Source organism: Danio rerio, chromosome 14 (genome assembly GCF_049306965.1).
Source record: "Danio rerio strain Tuebingen ecotype United States chromosome 14, GRCz12tu, whole genome shotgun sequence".
Taxonomy (NCBI): Eukaryota; Metazoa; Chordata; class Actinopteri; order Cypriniformes; family Danionidae; genus Danio; species Danio rerio.
This window is the reverse complement of record NC_133189.1, coordinates 51,078,511-51,096,043: the sequence shown is the minus strand read 5'-3', so window position 1 is coordinate 51,096,043 and position 17,533 is coordinate 51,078,511. Positions and strand designations below refer to the sequence as shown.

Here is a 17,533-nt window from a genome sequence, read left to right as displayed (position 1 = left end):
TATCCATCCATCCATGTATCCAACCATCCATCTAATCATCTATCCACCCACCCATCCATGCATCTATCCATCCAAGCATCCATGCATCCAACTATCCATCCATCTATCCCTCCATGAATCCATCCATGTATGCGTCAATTCATCCATCCATCCATCCATAAATCGATCCATCCTGCATTCATGCATCCATCCACCCACTCATCCATGCATCCATCAGTCCATCTATCTATCCCTGCATCCATCCATGCATCCAACCATCCATCTATGCATCCAGCCACCCATCCATGCATCTATCCATCCTTCCATCCATGCATCCAAACATCCTTGCATCCAGCAATTTATCCATCTATCCATCCATGAATCCATCCATCCTTTTATCCATCCATCCATGTATGCGTCAATCCATCCATGAATCCATCCACCCACCCATGCATCTATCCATCCATGCATTCAACCACCCATCTATGCATCCATCCATCCACCCATCCGTCCATATATCTATCCCTGCATCCATCCATGCATCCAACCATCCATCTATGCATCCATCCATCCATGCATCTATCCATCTATCCATCCATGCATTCAACCACCCATCTATGCATCCATCCACCCACCCACCCATCCATGCATCTATCCCTCCATGAATCCATCCATCCTTTCATCCATCCATGTATGCGTCAATTCATCCATCCATCCATCCATAAATCGATCCATCCTGCATTCATGCATCCATCCACTCACTCATCCATGCATCCAACCATCCATCTATGCATCCACCCACCCATTCTTCCATCCATGCATCCAAACATCCATGCATCCAGCCATTTATTCATCTATCCATCCATGAATCCATCCATCCGTCCATGCATGCGTCAATCCATCCATGAATCCATCCACCCACCCATCCATCTATGCATCCATCCACCCACCCACCCATCCTTGCATCCATCCATCCATGCATCCAACAATCCATTTATCTATCCATCCATGAATCCATCCATCCTTGCATCCATCCATCCATCAACGTAGTATTAGATAAAAGTCCAAAATTGAGAGATATCAATATCACACTCTCTAAAGAAAAATAACTACGTCAATATTAATGTTCTGTCCACCACAATTTTAAATACTCATACTATCTACTATAGACTAATCCAAATTCTCTTTATAATAGTTCTTGGCATAAACAGGCTTTAACTATTAAATGATGAATATGCATTAATATGTCAAAGTGCAAACACCTCATCCTTTTCTTTAGCCACAGAACAGTGACTAAATCTCTTGATCTTTCTCTGTGCTCTTTTTTTTCTATTTCCTTTCTCCGTTCCTTCCAGTTCCTCCGTCTCAGGGACTTGGCATTTCACGTTATGATAACCATTCCTACTATTTCCATCTCCATTCATCGTCTTTCTGTCCAGCACTTTGCACTTTATGAGAACTACATGTGTGTATGTGTGTGTGTGTGTATATTGTACAAACAATGTTTTGTTTTAGCGTCTTCCATGCGTTTACATTCGAAAATCATTGCGATTGACAAGTCACCAAGTGTCTTGACCAGAGGCATCATGTCTGACATGATGACTCTGAACATCATTACAGTGCATTTCTCTGTAACATTTTTGCTTGTCTTGTATCTTTTTAGCATTGAGACATTTCCCATGAAAACGTAAGCCGTTTTTTTCCCCTTTTGCTATCCTCTTTACTGCTGAAATGACATCCCTTTCCTGTTTTGTACATAAATCTTCTGCTCATTGGTGCTGGTTTCAGCTCTAAGCCTTGAAATGCTTCTCGGTGGAGGGCGCTGCTTTTGTGTTGATGTGTTATCTTTCAAGCTCCCTTGTTTAACATGAAGGGCTGTTAAAACAGAGACCTTTAGAGCACAATTCCAGACTATCGTTGTACATTTTACAAGATAACAATTACAATTTATACTGTTTCATAATGCACAATCATGTGTGTGTGTGTTTTTTTTTAAGACAAAAGAAGCTTGTTTATAGTCTGTCGCATGCCATTTCTCATGTCACATCACGTCTTGTTTGATTTTTGTTTCTGTAATGTTGTTTCAGTATGGAAATTGGTTATAATGGTTATTATAATGAACTTTTAGAAGGTATCCAAAGCCATGTAATGGAAAGGTAATCGGAGATTAGTATATCCCTGTGTGTCTTAGGCTAAAAAACTGCATGCATTGGGGAAACAGATGAATTGAGATAATAATGTGGCGTCAGGACTTCAATGCATGCTTGGTTTGAAGCTGCTCTTGTTATAAACAAGTATGGAAACCCGTTTCTGCCATAGGATTAAAAAGAATGTAATTATGACTTTTTAATCTTACAAATTCTCAATTGTTTTTGCTTGGAATTTGAGCTGTAAGCCTGCTTTTAGTTTGGAACGAAATTCTAAGTTTATATCAAGTCATATTTACTTTTTACATTGTTTTTACTCTGTGGCAGTGGAAAGTTTCCATTAACAAGCGTCTGAGAGTCAATCTAACTCAATGGGCTATATGCACAGCAAGTGTTTTTCAACCACCGATAAACTTCAGGTGAAATGTTTATAAAACTGCTGACAAATTTATAAGGTTTCTTTTACAACATTGATAATGTCATTTAATTAAAATATAGTCTGTTAAATAGACTTTTGCATTCATTTATAGGGTTGGGTACCGAAATCCGGTGCCATTATGAAATGTGCACGTTTGGTGTGTGATACTATCAGCTGTCATGTGCGCGCCGTGCCGCGGCTCTGAGCGGCGCATCCGCTGTGTGACGCCCTTAAGAAGCATCAAGGTGTGCATCAAAGGCACACATAAGTCTGCGTTGTGTCACACCATCTTTAAATGTTTATTTCTAAACAGCTTTGAGGGATACGGATGTTAGCAATGTCAGGCGTTTGTTATTTTTGCTTATAGAAGGCAAGACGCGCAGTATGACGCATGCAGTGAGCGACTTAATTCATCAACACGCATGATCACGTTCATCTAATTTGCTTAAACTAAGCATTATAAAGTATGGCTATATTTTACAAGCAAGGATTCTGACACACCAACATGCAGCAGATGCTTTACAAAAGTTGCACGTAGGGGGGAAACACGTCAAACTTATGAAATGTGTGTGCTCATGGAATCAACCTAAAGGTGAGGAATGGACTGTCTTTGACAGCTTGTGACATTATCTAGCACTTTCAGTGAGTATGTTTACATAGACACCAATGCTTTGATTTTAATATGATTAAGACAATACTCTGATCAAGAGTATACAGTGATTTTTGATTATATTAAAGAACCACAGACACTAAATGCATAAAATGCAAAAATTGCAAAAATTAGGTTGGTGACGCAATGATGTTACTGATCTGTGTGCAATAACATGTAACTGGGAAAGCAGGAATGTAACATTCAAAAAGCAACTCATGCACAGACCTGAATCATATTATTGTCTTATATAGATTAATAATTTAATCTATTCATCCTATATAGGCAAATTATTAGATCACTGATGTCCATGTAAAAGTAGTCACAAGCCCCAAACCCAGTTAAAAAGGTGTTCATTGATTTTGATGACAGCCTTTCCACAGATTAGTAGTAAGCTAATGTAATTTTAATAGCATAATGCAAATCTTGCATTCATGCTAACAAACAAATGATCAAAAGAAATATAATAATGCAATTCAAATAAATAAAATATGAATTGATGTTTACTTTAAACTTATTATATATATATATATATATATATATATATATATATATATATATATATATATATATATATATATATATATATATTATTTTTATTTTTATTTTCAATTATAATGATTAAAAAATATATACATTATTTTTATTTATTTTATGTTTTTTTTTTTTTTTATTAATTTAGTGGCTAAAAAGTATCGGTTCAGGCACCGTTTTAAAAGTATTGATTTAGCACCAGTAAAAAAAACGATACCCAACCCTATTCATTTAGTTGTTCGAGTATAAATGTCGTTGCACACTAAAGTTTAAAATGTACGTATGTGTGTGGATTTTTTTTTTCTTCTTTTTTCGAATACGAGTGCGAGTCCGAGTCGAATGCGTATTAATCTATTACAAAAAAAGCGCAAATAATTTTGGAGTGAATTTTAGCAGTGTTGCTTTGTTCTCCTCTTTCTTTTTTTAAAAAGAAAGAGGAATAATATTGTTTTCATCCAATCCACTGCATGGAAAGGAAGGAAAGTTCTTATCAAAGATCTGTGTGGGATTATTCTGAAAAGCAGCATTTGTTTCACACTTTGCTTGATATTTAAAATTGCGGCAGTGTTAAATAGGCGTATTGAGGTATGTAGCAAAGTATTTGCATCTTATGTTTTATTGATAACGTCACTAGCAACTAGTCGACTCCACTTTGATAATATAAAAGTTGACTTTCAAAAATCTAAAATTGTTCAACCCCTAATGGACACATACTTGAAGTCAGAATTATTAGCCCCCCTTTTTTAAATATTTTTTCCAAATGATGTTTAACAGAGCAAGGAAATTTTCACAGTATGTCTGATAATATTTTTTCTTCAGGAAAAAGTCTTATTTGTTTTATTTCGGCTAGAATAAAAGCAGTTTTTTAATTTCTAAAAAGCTATTTTAAGGACAAAATTATGAGCCCCTTTAAGCTATATTTTTTCCCAATAGTCTACAGACCAAACAATCATTATACAATAACTTGCCTAATTACCCTAACCTGACTAGTTAACCTAATTAACCTATTTAAGCCTTTAAATGTCACTTTAAGCTGTATTGAAGTGTCTTTAAAAATATCTAGAAAAATATTGTTTACTGTCATCATGACAAAGATAAAATAAATCCATTATTAGAGATGAGTTATTAAAATTATTATGTTTAGAAATGTGTTGAAAAAAAATCATCTCTCTTTTAAACAGAAATTGTGGGAAAAAATAAACAGGGGGGCTAATAATTCTGACTTCAACTGTACATGGATGCACACAGAGACAGACACAAACACACAAACAGCAGCATGGAAAAGCTGTTTGTCTGCACCGACAAACAAATCAGATCTTAAACATGGTGAATTTATAATGCCGGAACAGTACACTGGAAGAGCTGAGCTGTCTTATTCAAAATTAAAAGTCCCCGTGTATATAGCCCATTGCAGAATTTGTGTTGTGTACTCACTTTTGCCTGTTTTATATTGCATGAATTGATATTAACACAGCACGTGATATTGCAGGACTTTCTCACTGCATGATGCATCTATTCCTTTTTCTTTTGCAATGCTTCACACAGCATGTCATCGTGTGTGAAATCTCTCTGGGCTGCTATGGCTGTAAATGGTCTTTCTCTCGAGCTCATCTCTAATGCTTGTGTTTCAGCAATAAAACATGTAACAGAGGTCAGGACGGTGGGCTAGAATGACACACAGCTCATGCACGTTCAAACACTGTTCAAAAAGTTTTTTTTTTTTTCAGTAAACAAGTATTTGTGGACGGCATTTATTTGTTTAAAAAGCTTTGACGTTGCGACATAATGCAATAATTTAAAGCCAAGTTCTCTATTTGAATATATTTTATATAAATGCGTAGAATTTTTTGAAAAATATATTTTATATAAACAGCCACGCAAACAGCAACGCAAAACAGGCATCGCAACGGCACACGCAACAACCATCACACCAACGTAATAATAGGCTCCATACAAAACAGGTATTCAACCCACAAATTGCTGCATTGTTTGTCATGCTTTAAGTTTACATAAAGTTTTCCTTATAACATCTTGGGCTCAGTGTGTCTGTCTAAAGCAGGGGTCGGCAACCCAAAATGTTGAAAGAGCCATATTGGACCAAAAAAAAACAAAAAACAAATATGTTTGGAGCCGCAAAAAATGTAAATCCTTATATAAACCTTATAATGAAGGAAACACATGCTGTATCTATAGTAGCTATATTAGCCTACTATAAAAATGACTAAGTTGGCTACAAATACATAATGAGCCTTCATGATTAAATAGCCACTGATATCTGGTGGTTGGTGTTTATTTCGTTGTCATTTAAACAATTCAGCACAGCCTCTGGTCTTTCAGTGATATTAATTTGATCACTTCTTCTTGCAGCCCATCAGAGTTCAATTACCTGCATAAAAGCGCATTGAATATCGGTCACATCACAGGCAATTGAGTATGCTGGCACTGAATTAATGTCCTTGGTTTGCTGATCGGTGATGTTACCTGCCATTTTAATAGCCCTTTCCTTCACTGTCTTAGCGGAGAGAGGTATATCTTTAATTTTTTGAATTATCTTGGTTTTGTTTTTGAAGTCTGCAAATAGGTGTTCTAATATGTTGATGAATGACTCCTTCATGTAGTCGCCATCTGTGAACGGTTTTCCATGCTTTATTATCTCCCGGTTTGTTTACAACAGCCACCTGCCCGGCATCCCGCCCTGCTGATAGAAACGTGTGTCGCAGGCTATGACGCAAATCTTCGTTGACAGAAATGTTGAAATTAAATATTAATTCTACACACTTTTACAGCATTTGAAAACGTTAAAAATGTTTGTCCTCCTATAGAAATCATATTAAAACAAAAATATATACTAACCTTCCTTAACTTTTTGAACATTTTTGAAAAAACTTCAGGGAGCCACAAGGGCAGCGCTAAAGAGCCGCGGGTTGCTGACCCCTGGTCTAAAGCTACCAGCGCGTCACAAATTCAAAGGACCCTCACTGCCTCTCTAGCGACTGAAAGGAGGCATCAGGAAGTCGCAATAGTTGGTTGGCACCTTTTAAACTAACCAAGTTTGTCGACGCCATTATAACGACACAGATAGCTCGGCGTATTCATGCATAAAAAGTGAATGACAGGTGGTAATTTGTGTGTAACTTATGGGTAAAACAAACACCTTGCAGGTCAGGTAGTTGAAACGGTAGGCCACAGATAATGAATTCGTTATGAACTTATTAATTATTCATAAATAATTAATTCACTACTCCCTACGACAACGATGCCATCGTCCATCGTATGTTTCACATTAGACATTGTACGATGCCAAATTGGTCATTTTGAGCTAAATTCACTTACAGCACCTTTATTGTGTAATAATGCTACATGTGTCATTCTCAAAGCCCCGTCCTGCTCCTCTGTAGGAATGATGTGCTATAGATGATGGAGAGATGACAGAGGTCAACCTACTGTAAGAATGTGTGTGTGCGTTTGCATTTGTACACTGTTGGTCTGACAGTTTTCCCTTTGTGCCTCAAGCATCCCTACCTATGACACTATGACCCGCTTCCCACGGGCCTCTGCGCCCCCGCGCCACGCCGACTGGTGACTCTCAGGACCACCATCTGCTTTTAACTACTGAAAGGTACCAAGAGCTGAAGATGAGCGCAAGCGGGTTTGATTCTCTCTAACCAGCATCCTCCCATTCAACTGAACACATCTGTGTGTGTTTTAACATTCCCCATCCTCCATATTAACACAAACCTCATTTTGATTGAGCTTTTCTGTCACTGCACCAACAGCATGCTTGGTTTTTGCATCTTCCACTTGGATAACAGCTGACGATTCTGCAAAGCTTTGTGTGAATTTATTTGTTTTTTAGGGTCCATTACTAACCACTGGCCCATATCCTTCCAATGTTTGACTTCAAACATTCCTGACAGCTCTGCAAACAGATAGATGCCAGCGCTCGCTGTGTGTTTTGTTTCTTTACCTTGGTCTAAAACTCTCATCTCCCATCTCACATCTCCTCATCCGAGTCTCTCTTTGCCGTTTATTGTGCATTTTGAAGCAGCGCAGCAGGTTTAATTCTGCAATGTTTGTTTCTTTACTCACGCAGCGATATTGGACACTGGAATTGAATCTTTGTGGAATGTAAGTTGCTTCAATTGGCCTTGTTTTACTTTAAAGTAGTGCTTCTCAAACCTGTGTACTCCACAAACCCTGTGATTTGATATATTATTGATTTGCAAAAATACATATAAAATGCATAACCATGATCTTTATAACAGGAAAATATAATTGTTGTTTTAATTAGGGCTGTATATGTTTTGATATTGGCAATAACCATCATATTTGAAACAGTTCAAGTTCACTTCAAGCCTCCTTTGATCATTCATTTATTTTCCTTTCGACTTAGCACTTTTATTAATTTGGGGTTGCCACAGCGGAATGAACCGCCAACTTATCCAGCACATGTTTTATGCAGTGGATGGCCTTCTAGCTGCAACCCATCACTGGGAAACACCCATACACACTCATTCACACACATACACTACGCCCAATTTAGCCTATCAATTCACCTATACCACATGTCTTTGGACATGTGGGGGAAACCGGAACACCCGGAGGAAACCCACGCGATCATGGGGAGAACATGCAAACTCCACACAGAAATGCCAAATAACCCAGCCGAGGCTTGAACCAGCAATCTTTTTGGTGTGAGGCAAACGTACTTCCCTTTGCGCCAACCGTGCAGCCTTTCAATTGACTTCAGTTATTACCAATTGCAGCAATTACCAGTTGCAGCTATGGCTGTTAATAAATTTCCACCTTTTATTTCTTTTATCTTTGCAAGCAGGTAGTATGTAAACTGATCTGTCATGTGACAATGAAACATTTTAATCAAATTTTAATCTGTTTTGTTAATTTAAAGATTGAATTTATTTCCCCAAAGCCAACAGCAACACTTTTTAGAGCTTCTAGAAATGAGAGAAAAATGACAGTGCCACAATTGTGTCCAGTTTGATTTAAATAAACAATAAACTGTCGCTTATATGGGCTTAGACACTCACCGGCCACTTTATTAGGTACACCTTACTAGTACCGGGTTGGACCCCACTTTGCCCTCAGAACTGCCTTAATCCTTCTTGCCAGAGATTCAACAAGCTACTGGAAATATTCCTCAGAGATTTTGCTCCATATTGACATGATAGCACCATGCTGTTGCTGCAGATTTGTTGGCTGCACAACCATGATGGGAATCTCCCGTTCCACCACATCCCAAAGCTGCTCCCAAAGATGATTGAGATCTGGTGACTGTGGAGGCCATTTGAGTACAGTGAACTTATTGTCATGTTCAAGAAACCAGTCTGAGAAGATTCAAGCTTTATGACATGGTGTGTTATCCTGCTGGAAGAAGCCATCAGAAGATGGGTACACTGTGGTCATAAAGGGATGGACATGGTCAGCAACAATACTCAGGTAGGCTGTGGCGTTGACACAATGCTCAATTAGTACTAATGAGCCCAAAGTGTGCCATGAAAATATCCCCAACACAAATACACCACCACCACAAGCCTGAACCATTGATAAAGGCAGGATGGATCCATGCTTTCATGTTGTTGATGTCAAGTTCTGACCTGACCATCCAAATGTCGCAGCAGAAATCGAGACTCATCAGACCAGGCAACGTTTTTCCAATCTTCTATTGTCTGATTTTGGTGAGCCTGTGTGAATTGTAGCCTCAGGTTTTCCGCCTTAGCTGACAGGAGTGGCACTCGGTGTGGTCTTCTGCTGCTGTAGCCCATCTGCCTCAATGTTGGATGTGTTGTGTGTTCAGAGATGCTCTTCTGCAGACCTCAGTTGTAACGAGTGCTTATTTGAATTACTGTTGCCTTTCTATCAGCTGGTACCCGTCTGGCCATTCTCCTCTGACTTCTGGCATCAACGTTGGCTGATTAGAAGTTTGCGTTAACAAGCAGTTGGATAGGTGTACCTAATAAAGTGGCCGGTGAGTGTATGTAGATCAAGCTAACTCATCTAGCTGAATTAAAAGCTGATAAAAATGTCCAAAAGAATTAAAGAACATAACTTTTGCCTCACTTGTGATAAGACACATTATTGCAAGTTTTAATGCTCTGCCTTCATGAGCTTGAACGGCTATACTGTAGCAATCTTTTTGGCTTATATGAGGCCCTAACATTGAACTTATTCAATAAAACATTGAACAAAATCAACGTCAAACAATGGTGAGGATGGATAAAAAGTTCTGCATCTTGAGACTCCTGGTTGAGAAGCACTGCATTAATTCGATAATAGCAATACAGTACTCATTGTACAAAACTAAAGCTGTGGATTTCTTCTGTTCACAGACTCTCCATGTTGAACAGCAGGCTCAGCTCAGACTGACGACATTAAGAAAAGGAAACTCACATACTTGAAGCTGGGACCTGTTGTCTGTGTTTCTCCATAACACCAATCGAGACTTTCTTTAAAATGTCTTGTTGTTTTTGACTGTTTTGCACGTTAATCATTATTAGTACTGTCCCTCAACGAGCTCTGACATCACTTCTTGTCACAGTCAGAGAGGCTTCACAGTATATGGCTGTTTAACTACTACATGTGTCTTTGTTTACAGTCGTTGAGAAATCACGTGTGACGGGCATAACAATGCTTCAACTGCTGCATTCTTGTGTATTTTTTCGTTCCTTTTTATAGTGCTTTTTAACATTGTGGAGAATTGAACACGTCCACGTCGAGTCCACTGAGAGGCCGAAGGGATTTTTATTGAAACAGAGCAAGCCAGCCACCCGTGAGCCGCAAATATTACACATAAACAACAGTGTAGATGGAAAACATAGCAGCTAGTGCTAGTTCAGTACTGACAAATGTTGTTAAGCCATTACAAGGGTGAATGCTTTGTTGCCTTTTTCAGATTTGTAGCTTGTGGTGCAAGTCGCAAGAGCAGGTGTTGGATTAATTTCACCTATAAATCACTAAAGTACATTTAACATTGATTTCTGGGTAATGCTTCAATGAGCATATCTGATTATGCTCATTTTTGTACTCTTGAGCATTTATGGTTAATACGGCGTTAGGAGGATCTTGGTAACAGTATGTGCGTAGTTGTTCTGAGGATACAAGTGCTGTTAATGATGTTCCGCTTTAGGGGTGTGCGATATTTATTACAGTATATATTATAATACCGGAATTGTGGTTTTAACTATGACGTTGGCACTAATATTGTAACTAAACAAAGCAGAAACACGTTATGAGAATCAGTTTCAGTTCAGTTTCCTTTAATTATGTCTTTCAAAACATCAATGCAGAACGAAATTACATTGCACCAACATCCAGCAAGAACAACAAAATACATCAGAAATCAACATAATAACATAATAAATAAGCTTTTGTAATTTTTAAATTATATAAAAATATAGTTAATTATAAAATATAAACCAAGTTAAAAACACAGACAGGAATTAATAATACTTAAATACGTATTGAGACTCCAGAGTCTTTGAATCCATGATGAATTATAGTGTCGATTAAATAGAATTTAAGTAATGAAATCAAAATAAATTGGTGTATTTTTGATGTTTGTTATTGGCAATATTACACAAGAGTGCCGTTTCCTGAATATAAGCACTTCAGCATGATTGCAGATACTGGTTTTGTTTAACAATTTTTCTTTTAAAGTTGATATTAAGTTACGTTTTACACATAAAATTGTCCCATTTTCAGTTCTGCCAATAAAAACAGTTTCAAGCTAAACCATATTTGCAGCAACAATGCAGTGTTTAGTTTCTACATGAATCTGTTTTTGAAATGATTATGTCAAGGATTCATTAATGACAGTCACTAGCTTTGTTTCTGAATGAATCACTTGAATAAATGAATCAGTGACTGCATCCAAAATCACATGCTGTTCTTTGCGACTGCTACTGATTTTGTTTACAATTTTTCTTTTAAAGTTGATATTGAGTTACATTCTACATACAATATTGTTAGTTTTTCAGTTTCGCCAATGAAAACAGTTCCCAACTAAACCATATTTGCAGCAATAATGCAGTGTTTAGTTGCTAAACGAATTAAGTCAGTGATTCGTTAAGTCTGTGATTCATTAATGACAGTCACTAGCTTTGTTTTGAATGAATCATCATTTTTGAATGAATCACTTGAATGAATGAACCAGTTACTGCATCCAAAATCACATGCTGTTCTTTGCGACTGCTAATAAAGGATGTTATTGGCCATTTAAATGTAATCTTGATGTACTAAATTCGCCATATTGAGAATTTCATCTGAGACTGAATCCTTGATAAATTATAGTGTCATTCGAATAGAACTCAAGTTATGAAATCAAAATAAATTGGTGCATTTTTTATGTTTGTTATTGGCAATATTACACAAGAGTGCCATTTCCTGAATATAAGCACATCAGCATGATTGCAAATACTGATTTTGTTTAACAATTTTCTTTTAAAGTTGATATTGAGTTACATTTTACACACAATATTGTCCGCTTTTTAGTTTTCGCCAATAAAAACAGTTTCAAGCTAAACCATATTTGCAGCAATAATGCAGTGTTTAGTTTCTAAATTAATACATTTTTGAGATAATTAAGTCAGGGATTAATGACAGTCACTAGCTTTGTTTCTGAATGAATCATAATTTTTGAATGAATCACTTGAATGAATGAACCAGTTACTGCATCCAAAATCACATGCTCTTCTAGAGTGGCTAATTATTTTGATGAAGTACTTTGTGACTGCTAATAAAGTATGTATAGGCAATATAAATATAATCTTGACGTACTATATTCGCCATATTGAGAATTTCGTTGTGCTGTTTTTGGCCTACCTGTAGGGAGGTATGCAATTTTGGATACAGCCAATGAATCACTCCTAATGACAGGGAATTGTCACCACCTACAGGCAGTTTTAGTATCCTGAACAAAGCTAAACTATTCAAAACACCAGCGTAAACATGTTTGTTTTAACATTGCACACCCCTATCTCGGTTCTTTATTTCGTTGACTGCACTAAACACACTGTTGAATTGCTTTTTGACACCAAATCTGGTTTCATCGTAGCTCTCAGGTTTTAGGGCTTTTTGTTTACGTGATACAACAATGCTTGTTGACGTCTTTAGTCGACTTTAAAGGAGTGAATGTACCTAAAAGACATTTGCTTGTACGAGAGCCCATTTACAACCACTTTTACAGAGCCTGTTTAACGCTGTCATAGTCATGGACTATTGTTTCCGCCAAATATTTCAGCTGTTTAGAGACATAACGTCAGGTGCTACATGTTTTTTGCTCAGATCCTTCACTCATTTTGTATATGACAGTGTTATTAGGGCCTCAGGTAAAATGTTGTACTTGATTTCTTTTCTAGAAAAGTCCCTTCACCTCACAGTCTCACTGTTTTTGCCATACCACGGGTAGCATGCGCATACTTAGTGTTCAAGCTTGCTCAAGATGTTTAGTTGTGGTGGGCCTGGTCGTCACTGCCATTGGTTTTTTCAATCCGTGTGGTTAGGCTGGCTAAAACTGTAAAATATTGTGAATAAAATTTCAGATGAAAATAACATTTCTCTGGTGTAGTAAATTCCTAATTCAGCCACTGTGCATAGCATTCTAATTGAGTTATAATAAGATCGGTTACAAGAATAAAGGACGGGGATTGTTTTGTGAAAAGAAAGGAAATGGTTCTGTTTGTAAACAGAGGGCTTCTCAATATAGCTTGCTGTGTTGTGAAAGCACAAAACCAACGTCTGAAACTATTTCACAGTTTTTCTTTTATAAATGGTCATAATTGGTGCACTGGATTTGATTTTCAGAGATGTTTTTGCTGTGAAGAGGGCTTTTCCCTCAAAATAATACCATATAAAACTGTCAGATTTTGCTAAATGCTGCTTCAGAGAATTGAAAAGTGAGTAATATATCTAGAGAATTAAGTGAACTATTTTAAATAATAGATGGAGGACTTTTGCCCAACATTTCTGATATCTGCTCTCAATTTGGACCCCTAGTCACAAAACCCCTCTATACCTTTTTGTCCAAGATGTTAACTATTTTTCATTCATTGAATCATTTTTCTTCGGCTTAGTATCTGATTTATCAGGGGTCACCACAGCTGAATGAACCGCCAACTATTTCAGCAGGTTTTACACAGCGGTTGCCCTTCCATTCGCAACCCAGTACTTGGAAACACCCATATACTCACATTCACACACACATACACACGCACACCCACATACACGTTTGTTTTTGTGAAAAGTGGGGACATTACATAGGTTTTCATTAATTTTATACTGTCCAAACTGTATATTGTATTGCCCTCACCCCACCCTCCCCTTAAACCCAACCATCAAAGGAGACGGTGTGCAGCTTTACTCCATGATTAAACTCATTCTGTAGGATTTATAAGCATTTTGAGAAATAAGGACGTCAAAAATGTCCTCATATTTCACCTCGTTTTTGTAATACCTGTGTCATACCTATGTCATTATACAGATTTGTGTCCTGATATGTCACAAAAACACGTACACACACACACACACACTCATACACTACAGCCAGTTTAGCTCATCCAAATCACTTATAGCGCATGTACCCGGAGGAAACTCTCACCAACACGGGGAGAACATGCAAACTCCACACAGAAACACCAACTAGCCCAGTCAGGACTCAAACCAGCAACCTTCTTGCTGTGAGGCGACAGTGCTAATCACTGAGCCACCATGTCGCCCAACTATTTTTCAATATAATAGAAATTAACCATTGTGCTAGACATGCCAGCAACACTCTGAAACTGCAGATAAACTCCATGTAAAACCAGAGAAACAGCTGAAAACCTGCATTTGATTCTTTGAAGTCGGGCCTATTATTCCTATTATTAGTCTGGTTCTCTCAAGGTTTTTTTTCTTCACTCCCATCAGGTGAAGTTTTTTTTCCCTCTCCGCTGTCGCCACTGCCTCGCATGGTTCAGGATTGGTAGAGCTACGCATCGATGAATTTGCTCTTCAGTGTTTGAACTCTCAGTAATGATTAAATCACACTGAACTGAGCTAAACTGAACTGAACTGAACTTAAACACTAAAACCTGAACCACACTGTTCCAGTTACTATGACCATTTATGTGAAGCTGCTTTGACACAATCTACATTGTAAAAGCGCTATACAAATAAAGCTGAATTGAACTGAATTGAATTGAATATTTTTACATGTTTACATTTTTGGGTTACACTGAAAACAAAGATTGATTAGTTTATTGCTCATCTGTTTTCAATCTAAAGTGCATTCATGTGTGTGTTTCAGGACAGAGCACCCAAGTTTGAATACCTTGATGACTTAGTCAAAATTCATTGTGAACCTGCAAATACGGATGTTAACATCCATTTGACTGCAGTTTGTAGGTAAAATGAACTCCACTGGGAAACTAATGATATTTACAGAGACATGTTATTGCATACCTGCCAACACTCCTGTTTCGTTATTTCTCCCGGAAAAACTCACGTAATTTAAATAAAATCCGGTCTCCAGGATGTTCAGAGGCAAATGTTGGCAGGTATGTGTTATTGACGAATAAAGGATCATTTATGTGCAGTTCTATGCAAAACACCAAAAAGAAAAATACAAAACAACTTTGTAATCTAATTTGTAATCGAACACAATCCCTCAGTGATCTATCTCCATATACACAACTTTTCTGATGTTGTACGATGTTGTATCAGTGATGCACAGCACTCAGGTTTAAGTCCCATAAATTACAGCTCAACAAACGAGAAAAAAAGTATTGCAAAATCAAGGTTAATTTATGGGGTAACTTTTACTTTTCCTTTAAAAAAATATTAAAGGGCACCTATGGTGAAAAATCTACTTTTCAAGCTGTTTGGACAGACATGTGTGCAAGTATAGTGTATAGACCGTCATATTGGGGTGATTTAAACACACCCAGTCCTTTTTTTTTTTCCAATTTGACAACAAAAAAACGGTGGACCAATTGGAGCGGTTTTCAGACCGACCGCAACTTTACGTAGGAGTGCGGTCCCCCCGCCCACCAATATTGATTGACAGCCTTGCGTCACGATCATATCCTCAGTTTCTTGTTGCACGTCCGCCATTTTCAGCGTGTGAGTCAAACCGATACTCAGAAGACCCATATTATTAATCTTGAATCATAAAAAAGGGTAAACTATGTGCCCTTTAATCAATAATATCTAGCTGCAGGCCCGCAGAACCACACACATTTTAGGCACACACAATCTAGGACACACAATCTAGGCAAACCATATATGGTTACGACGGATGTTAATGTTATTAACGTCTTTTTGAACATCGTCATTGATATATTTTGATAAATGTGGTTAATAAATATTGTACACAATAAGCAATAGTGTTTACTTTATTTCACAAATATTGCAATCGAGACGGCCGAATGGGGAGCATTGTTTCCGATTGCCAGATCAGCCTGATCAGTCATTATTATCTGACAATAATATAGCAAATACTCGTTTGCTAGCCTTGCTGAACGATCTAATTTGGACAGGTTTAGTTTATATAATGCATTAATTTTTGATGAAGGAAATAATAGCAAGTTAATATAGGCAATAATACATTATATGTAATAAAAAATGTTTTTACATGTAACAAATGTATAACACTATATTATTTTACTCAAGCGATTTAATAGTGTTTATTTATTTGCTTAACTTTCAAATAATCTTTTAATTAATGATTTCCCACATTTAATACTGTAGTAATTTATAGTAAGCAATAAATTGTTTTTAAACTAAAATTTAGCCATAGGAACAAATTAACTATTAATAATTAAAAAATAATAAGTATATATATATATATATATATATATATATATATATATATATATATATATATATATATATATATATATATATATATATATATATATATATAACTAACAGCTGTGACAGTTTGGTAAAAGATAGTAGTTTATATATAAACTTATTATAATCAGATAATCAGTTAAGATAATCAGTTTATAACTATATATATATATATATATATATATATATATATATATATATATATATATATATATATATTGTTTAAATGATTAACTATAGTAGGCTAATTTATTTTAAAGTGACATATTATTGTTTGCTTTTTATATTTTACATTATAATATTATAATATTAAGATCTTGAATTAATTTATTACACTTAATCCAACAATTAGACGGTCTATGGTTGCTTTGTGTTTGTGGAAACATGAATAAAGTCATAATTGTATTTAACCAATTATTTTTATTTACATAATTTGAGTTCAGAAACTGCAGAGATGTTAAAATGATCGTAACGATATAATAATAATGACTGAAATGGGAAACCATACTTGTGAAATTCAATAGGTGGCGACCATATATGGTTTGCCTAAATCGTGTGTCCTAGATTGTGTGTGCCTAAAACATGTGTGCTGCGGGCCTGCAGCTGGATATATCTCCCTTTAATGGCTGGGTTTAGGTAAGGGTTTAGGTGTGGGGTTTGCTAGCTGTTTGACAATCTTTGACACCTTATAGACTTTGCTGGTCTGGCTGGAAAAGGATCAGTCTAAACCAGCTTGACCAAGCTGGTTTTAGCTGATCATCTCCCAGCCTGACCAGCTAACACCAGGCTGGAAATGGCTGAAACTAGCCTGGAAATGGCCAAAACCCCACTAAAACCAGCCTGGTTGACCAACTAAATCCAGCCAACCAGCATAGGCTGGTTTAAGCTGGTTTTTCAGCAGGGTTAGTGCTGTGTTACACAATGCATGGGTGGTAATTTTCAAAAACCCATAATAGAGGC

At 36.7% G+C, this 17,533-nt stretch overlaps 1 protein-coding gene across 26 annotated transcripts in view; it reads left to right on the top strand.

The window, feature by feature from the left end:
- The window catches only part of prom1a (prominin 1a), a 162,161-nt gene extending 148,867 nt beyond the window's left edge, over positions 1–13,294 (top strand). For 7 of the 26 annotated variants that reach the window (XM_009291269.5, XM_073921177.1, XM_021480970.3 and 4 more), the window contains 5 exons: positions 1,643–1,666; positions 2,067–2,135; positions 7,241–7,346; positions 7,821–7,855; positions 10,075–13,294. In XM_009291269.5, the coding sequence (XP_009289544.1) occupies positions 1,643–1,666; positions 2,067–2,135; positions 7,241–7,310 (163 nt within the window). In that variant the 3' untranslated portion in view covers positions 7,311–7,346; positions 7,821–7,855; positions 10,075–13,294. Of the gene's footprint in view, positions 1–1,334; positions 1,667–2,066; positions 2,136–7,240; positions 7,377–7,583; positions 7,856–10,074 lie in introns of those variants that run through there. The other 19 variants (XM_005157347.5, XM_021480973.3, XM_068213162.2 and 16 more) reach the window with 7 other exon arrangements.
- Positions 13,295–17,533: the final 4,239 nt, after the last annotated feature.